General features: G+C 36.2%; 1 protein-coding gene across 1 annotated transcript; it reads left to right on the top strand.

Moving 5' to 3' along the window:
• The first annotated feature begins 2,686 nt into the window (after positions 1 to 2,686).
• On the top strand, positions 2,687 to 7,096 carry LOC149286551 (keratin, type II cytoskeletal cochleal-like). The gene is made up of 9 exons (XM_089493956.1): positions 2,687 to 3,178; positions 3,352 to 3,566; positions 4,280 to 4,340; positions 4,431 to 4,526; positions 5,207 to 5,371; positions 5,851 to 5,976; positions 6,249 to 6,469; positions 6,688 to 6,722; positions 6,810 to 7,096. Exons 1-9 carry the CDS (start codon positions 2,687 to 2,689, stop codon positions 7,094 to 7,096), a joined length of 1,698 nt encoding a protein of 565 aa, XP_089350082.1.
• The last annotated feature ends 838 nt before the right edge of the window (positions 7,097 to 7,934 follow it).

The raw sequence follows: 7,934 nt of genomic DNA, 5'->3' as shown, positions 1-7,934 counted from the left end.
CAGCCCGGTAATCAAAGTTATCAATGTAATAGACTTGCTTAGATTAAGCTGGTGACAATCTCTTTATGAGAAGTATGTTTTTCTCTAGTGTCATCTTCTGGGTATGGGCAAGTATGAGTGCAGAGGGGCAATCACCTCCTGTAAGTATTGCTTTCTTGACTGTTGCCACCATTGAATGTTTCTGAATAGTCATCTCTCCTATTACTGTCCGGTGCATGTAATTGTATAGATGGTGTATAGATGGTGTAATAGAATTAACTATCTTTTGTCACTAATGTATAATTGGATTGAATTATTTTCTAGAGCATTATTTTTTCTCTGGTAATGCCTAATTAATAAGAATGTGTGAGCAAATATGCCTTTGGGTGATTCTTGGCCAAACCCATTGTTTGCTAACTGATACATCGCCCAACAATGGGAAAATACAGTTCATGACTAATATGTCTAAGAACAAAAATATGCAACAACTGCAAAAATGAACTAGAAACTGTATACAGAAATATTTGTATATATAAAAAGAGTGTTTTTTCCAGTTAAAATGCTTCTTTCGCAAACATAACTGAATAAAAAGACTACATTTCAACACTTACTTATTTTAACTCTCTAGGTACTACTGAAGGCATAGAAACACTTATTGTTTACATGTTAGCTGTGTATTTGATTTAGGTCTATACCCTACTTTTTATATTTGATTGTTTTAAGCCAGTTTTAGCCATGGATTCATCTGCATTTCTGCACTCTATTTGAGTTTTAAAAACCGTCTTTAGGACTTGGTGATGGTGTGCCAGCATTCCGATGATTGCAGGGTGTTCTGATTGCATCTATGTTTGTGCTTTAGCCATATATTTACTCTTGGATGAAAAGAAATAAAATCAATGTATATCCCAGTAATATATTTCACCTTACAATTCATGTACACTACTGTGCAAATGTTTTAGGAAGGTGTAATGCTATAAACTGAGAAGGGTTTTTTATTTCTAAAATAGACATGTTTATAGTTTATGTTTATCATTTAACAAACTGCAAAGTGAGTGAGCTGAAGAAAAATCGAAATAAAATCAGGCCTTCTGACGTCAAGGGCATTCCCGCTAACATCGTGGGAACCACCCCCTTTTAAAGGGGAAATGAGCGGGGAGTGGGGCTTGTCAAGACCCCACTCCCACGACCAAGAGGATTCAGGTTTTGACCTGGGGAACCGGATAAGCGGTGCTACTACCTGTGTTCCCTGGGTAAAAACCTGGAGAGTTCCCAGTATGGCCATCACTTCTGGAACTTCTTCTTTACGCTGAAGGTAGTTCTTGTTTCTTAATAACTTTGGCTGTGTGTTTGGGGTCATTAACATTCTGCAGAATAAATCTGGAGCCAATCAGATGCATCTCTGGTGGTATTGCATGATGGATAAGTATCTGCCTGTACTTCCTTTCATGAATAACGTTGTCCGTTATCATCTACATATATTTGATACATTTACCTAGTGGTTTTAAGGAAAATATTATGTTTCGTAGCGAAACTACAAAAATTTGCTTGGTCTCTCGGGGGGCAATGTTCCTGAGACCCTGACACTAAAAAGGTAAAAAGCGACATTTATCATAGAAACAATTAATAAGGTTGAGGTGATTTGAATTGGCAATTTCATGCTTCAGAATAACAAAAGATTGTTTGACGGGTTAAATACACACAAAGGATAGCATTTGGCTTTCGAGTATAACAGTACAATCATAGCAACATCCCATACAGCTTCAAGAAAAAAATAACATCTTAACCACAATATAGGGAGGTGATGTTATGAGCCTTAGTCATGATACTACCTACAATTTCATACATGTATCTGCAGTGAAGTTTAACCTGACAAATGATGAACAAATGCACCCAACCCAGGGTGGGGGTCTAACTATTGTGAAAAATCATTCCCCAAAAAACACAGAATTTGGCATGGCTTTTTTTCTTATTCATACCAATGTTAATTATATATATATATATATATATATTTTTTTTTTTTTTTTTGTTTGTTTGTTTGTTTGTTTTAATAAACTCGATCAGCGTTAGTAGTACACACTTTATCCACTACTTATTTTTTCATTCAGAATGCATGTGCTTATTATGTGTAAATAGAAAGATATATTTTAGATTGAATGTGAATTAGTAATTCTTTATATTGAAATGCTTTGATTACCTTAATAATTCTGTTTTACAGGTAAAGATACAGATATCTTCATATATCTGTATATTTTATTATTGTATCTACTGTTTATTTAAATTGTATAACAAATAACATATAAAATAAAAAAGCAAATGTGACTGTAAATGAAAAACAAGCCACTTTAAGAATAGCAACTTAATTTGTCAAACAGCAACTGAATGAGCCAAGGATTACAAAAGTCAGACAATAAAGAAGCAACAAGTCTTAAGAAAGAACAGGCAGAAGGGTTTTTTTTGCATAGAATGTGAGCACTTTCAGCGTGTTATACTTCAGACATTATAGGTGTGAGTTAATCAGATGAGCTCAATGTTTAGATTGCTGGCAGGCATGCCAAACCCATTATTGATGTAAGATGATACATACACATGCCTGCGACCAAGCCCATACACGGAGACAGATAAAAAGGAGAGTTTCATCATTGAAAAATCCACTCTGCCTTTCTGTTACACATCCTCAGCATCAAATCTTTACACATTCTAGGGGATCATGTCGGTGTCTCGTCAAACAACATACTCTATCGGAACCAAAAAAGGTTTCAGTGCTGCCTCAGCTGTCCCATCAGGTGCTAACCGCTCCAGCTTTAGCACCCTCTCTGTCAGCCGCTCTGGTGGTGGAGCAGCAGGCGCTGGTCGTTCTAGCTATGGTGGCTTTGGAAGCAGAAGTCTCCAAAATCTAGGAGGAAGCAAAAGAATTTCCATCAGTTCACAGTCCCGTCATGGATACGGTTCTGGGTTTGGTGCTGGTAGTGGGGCTGGCTTTGGTGGAGGACTGGGTTCTGGATTTGGTGGTGGCCAAGGATTTGGTGGTGGCCTTGGGTTTCCAGTGTGCCCTCCTGGAGGAATCCAAGAAGTTACTATTAACCAGAGCCTTTTAGCTCCTCTGAATTTGGAAATTGACCCAAACATTCAAAGAGTTCGCACAGAAGAAAGGGAGCAAATTAAGACCCTTAACAACAAATTCGCCTCCTTTATTGATAAGGTAAGATAATCAATTTTTATGTTAAATTATTACTTTTAAGTGGTTTGTATATACATGTTAAAAGGTTCCCTTGTTGATGAGGAGATTTTAGCATTATAGATCTCACACAATACACCCTCTGCAGACCACTGTGTTCAAGACAAAATTAATATTTCTTTTTGGTTGCCCCACAGGTCCGATTTTTAGAGCAACAGAACAAAGTACTTGAAACCAAATGGAGCCTCTTACAAGAGCAAGGTGTTAAGACAATTAAAAGTAACATTGAACCCCTCTTCGAAACCTATATTAATAACTTGAGAAGGCAACTAGACAGCTTGGGAAATGACAGAGCCCGTTTGGAAGCAGAACTAAGACAAATGCAGGATGTTGTTGAAGATTTCAAGGTCAAGTAAGTGAATTAGATGCCTAAGCATTATAAATGCATTTTATTACCATTAAAAACTAAGAAGTAACAATAGTATAGAGCTCCCTCTGTGATGAATACAGAAAGAGAATTTATGCAATTTGTGTTTTTTATTCCTTTGCTTCGTAGGACAGAAAGAGAAAAACTTTACATTTTGGAAATGATCCAAAATGTATTTTTTTTATTGAATGAGTATATGGTATCATTCCTTTACCATGATTTATAAAAATGATACCCTTTCTTTAATCAATTTCTGTTAACTATATCATACAGCAATAATACAGAGTAATGTTTGATAAATTGCACTTGCTTCAAACTTAAAAGTCAAGGGCATATTGGCTATTTCATTGCATTGTGTTGAAAGCAGTGCTGACTCAATAATAGGACATAGTTACTTGACTGTAGGAGCATAATAACTACAGTACATCTTAAGTTAACTGAAATAATTTACAGAAAAAGAAACACCATTCCTTCGCAATTCACCAACAGTTTAGGTTATTAATGGAACAAATTTACATCTTACCATTAAGAATTACGCCTTTTCTCATCACAATGCCATTATTAAATATCCATTGTATCCCCATCAATTTATATAGTATGCATAAGTGAAGGGCATTAATAACTGATACAAGTGCTAAAAATTTTAATGTCAATAACTACAAAATATAGATTACATATAATTTTTTTGTTAATAACAGATATGAAGATGAAATTAACAAGCGCACAGCTGCAGAGAATGAATTTGTGGTGCTGAAGAAGGTGAGACACATTATCCATCAAACAAAACTCCTACCTTATAGGCTGCATGTAACTGTAATTTAATAAGACTTACACCCTTTTTATTTGCAGGATGTGGATGCTGCCTACATGAACAAGGTGGAACTGGAGGCTAAGGTGGATGCTCTGACAGATGAAATCAACTTCCTAAGAGCTCTCTATGAAGCGGTAATTACACAGTAACTTTTCTTTTCACACCTTTAACATGGCACCACACATTCTAATGGAATTCATAGGATTCTTATTGAGCATATTTTTTATGTATCATCTCTTCAAATTCTCACATATCCTTTATATATCACATATCTCTTCTCAAAAACTTTGCATTACATGTTCTGTTTTCTTGTAAGCCCAACAAGAATATGTTCCACTTTTCCACATATATTTCATTTGACATCATATACAACTGGGGGTATATCTGTTAACTTTCAAAACTCCATGTTGTTATCCCTCCACTTTAGTCTTTGCTATATCCCAAGAGAGAGATGTATGCATGTTTCTTGGCATACATCAGAATTAAGCAGGGTTTCTTGGGTTCAGCAGTAAAGTGAGATGAAACCATCTCTGTGTGATACCTTAAAATCAATTGTTCCAGCAGCCTTGGTCAGTAGGTAGAGAAAATAGCAAAGATTAAGTCGGGATAGTCATAGGTATAAACATCAATAACCAAAAAGAAAGCCATTTATATACTAAATGTGCATATGTTTTTATACTACTAATTCTAAGTCCAAGGCTCTATTTTGCATTCCGTTACACTAATTGAAGCTCTTGTGTGCTAGGCCATCTTAACTAGAGAGGTAACATTCTTGATATGTTCTAAAGAATATTGTGATCTTATTATTTTTTAGGAGCTCAACCAGATGCAGGCACAGATCTCAGATACTTCAGTCGTTTTGTCCATGGACAACAACAGAGCTTTGGACCTGGACGGTATCATTGCCGAAGTTAAAGCTCAGTATGAAGAGATTGCCAACAGAAGCCGGGCAGAAGCAGAGTCCTGGTATCAATCAAAAGTGAGTACAGAGAACTCAAATTAATGAACATAAGATTATTTAAAAAAAAAACGCTATATCCAACAGTGTTGCTGCCTTCTACAAATAATTATTTGGTGTGAGAACGGTTTATAAAAAGTTGGGGAAAAATTACCCAACTCTGAAAATCAACAGACAGCTCATTATCACTTCTGCAAGAGTTACCATGGAAGAAGGCAAAAATAAAGCTTTTCATAGTAACTCCAGTGGATGTAACTTTCAATATTTTTCCCAGCTCTAGTTATGATATGTAAAGAAAATATGTCTCTGATTTTGTGGGCACTGTCACTAGGGTATCTTTGGTATCTTTCCTTCTAGTGAATACAGGGAATTATAGAAGTAGAATATGATGCTGGGGAAATGCGAGGATGAAAACAGTATCTGTATCTATGTAAAATAAAAATTCACAGATGTATTCAAATTTCTAAATATTAAGCCCTTTTTTGATGTTTGTATTATAGTACGAGGAACTACAAGTTTCTGCTGGAAGACATGGTGATGATCTGAGGAACACAAAGACTGAAATCTCTGAGCTAAATCGCATGATTAACAGACTTCGCTCTGAAATCGACAATGTGAAAAAACAGGTGGGTCTACGACTTAGACAAGTAGATACTTTAAACTATCAGACATGAATGGCCCAAGGCAAAAAATAGCGTACAATGTTGCATTGTCTAAGCATTCATTCATTTTCTTCCAATAACTGTGTATGAAGCAATTTAGTACTTGGAAAAAGACATAAACTACAATAGAAACTTGTAGAAATAATCCAAAAACCCCTGAAAGGACTGATGCGTCTTTGTTAACCCATAATGGACATACACCAACCAATTTTTAAACTCATTCTTCATGTATCTAGTGTGCCAAGCTGCAGAGTGCAATTGCTGAGGCTGAAGAACGTGGAGAGCTTGCACTGAAGGATGCCAAAAACAAGTTGGCAGAGCTGGAGGAGGCTCTGCAGAAGGCCAAGCAGGACATGGCTCGCCAGCTGCGAGAATACCAGGAGCTGATGAATGTGAAACTTGCTCTGGATATTGAAATCGCCACCTACAGGAAACTTCTAGAAGGAGAGGAGAGCAGGTGAGCTACCGTCTATTTAAGCCACATTGGACTTTAAATATAACACCTGAAATATATCACTATATTTCCCCATGGGGAAATGGAGCTTCTATGCCTTCAAAGGAGGTTGTATGGAGGTTGTGTATTTAAATGGAGGTTTTATGCCTTCAGGTTTGTAGCTCTTTGAATTAAAAGAAAATAACCTATTGAACAAGGAAATTTGTCTTTGTTTCATGTAGGTTGGCTGGAGAAGGTGTCGGAGCTGTAAACATCTGTAAGTTGGATTACTGAATTTTTACTTCAATTTGGCTTTTGCATTTGTTTTCATAACAGCTAAGAATATGTTGCTTTTTGTTAATAGCTGTTGTGAGCTCTTCCTACGGAGGCAGCGCTGGAGCTGGACATGGCTTTGGAGGAGGAAGTGGATTTGGAGGAGGAAGTGGATTTGGAGGAGGAAGTGGATTTGGCGGTGGAAGCGGTTTTGGCAGTGGAAGCGGTTATGGCATTGGTGGTGGAAGTGGATATGGTTCTGGCATTGGCGGAGGTTATGGTGTAGGAGGTGGAAGCTTCAGCTCAAGCAGTGGAAAAGGTGGCAGCTCAAGTGTCAAAATTGTGTCAAAAACATCCACAAGCTCCAAAAGATATTAAAATTCCAAAACTATTGCTATGTTGGTGACAGAAGCTTTAGAGGTCCTGAGAAACTTATGGCTGTAGTCAAAAGGGTCTTGACACATACCATAAGTGTTCTTTTTTAAGAAGTTACAATGTTGAGGTTAATATGTAAGCATCACATGTTTGTGTTTTACTGCAGTCTTTCATCTGCTTTACTTAAGCATTGTAGATACAACGCCACAAATTAACCTCTGTCACCAGGTGCAAATTTGAAGGCTCCCTGATATTGCTCACTCAACAAATATCTGCATTACTAGGTTGAGTAAAATCTATGGAACATAATGTCACCCAGTAACCATGTATCAAACATTACTTTCTTATTTGACAAATGGTCTAAAGTGCACCCTGCTTTTCTATAAACCAGAACATGCAATTTAGTTGATGCTTTACTTTTATGTTCCTCTGAAACAAATGTATTGTCTTCAATTCTTCAATAAACTGCAATCATCTTGATATGTGTTGCCTCTTTTTTGTTGGTGTGATATACTTATGGTGACCGAAGAAAATCACCATCTGGTGATTTGTCTTTTGGTATTACAGCTTCAAATGATTGTCAAATGAGTACATATGCATAAATTATAGTACATTGTTTATTGCTAAAATGGATAATAATAGATATTTTATGTAACCTTATACTTTTAGTAAGAACATCCAAATAGTGCACAGATGGGTAAATTTCACATTTACAGAACTTTAAAAATGGTTAACTTAAAAATAGATGGATACTTCTTTTACAATAAATGAACACAAACTATTATATTAGTCTATTGTTTTCTTAATTATACTGCAAAAAGTAGTTATGTCATATTTCTCT

Source organism: Sceloporus occidentalis, unplaced genomic scaffold (assembly GCF_023333645.1).
Source record: "Sceloporus occidentalis isolate IW3139 unplaced genomic scaffold, rSceOcc1.0.p SCAF_68, whole genome shotgun sequence".
NCBI lineage: Eukaryota > Metazoa > Chordata > Lepidosauria > Squamata > Phrynosomatidae > Sceloporus > Sceloporus occidentalis.
The sequence above is the reverse complement of the archived record's forward strand: the minus strand, read 5'-3'. Positions and strand labels throughout refer to the sequence as shown.

What these genes read in the sequence shown, in the direction of transcription:
- LOC149286551 (XM_089493956.1), top strand. Translation starts at nt 2,687, where the DNA reads ATGTCGGTGTCTCGTCAAACAACATACTCTATCGGAACCAAAAAAGGT. An exon ending in GTTGAAGATTTCAAGGTCAA is followed by an intron (nt 3,567 to 4,279) that starts GTAAGTGAATTA and finishes TGTTAATAACAG; the next exon opens with ATATGAAGATGAAATTAACA. An exon ending in AGTCCTGGTATCAATCAAAA is followed by an intron (nt 5,372 to 5,850) that starts GTGAGTACAGAG and finishes TTTGTATTATAG; the next exon opens with TACGAGGAACTACAAGTTTC.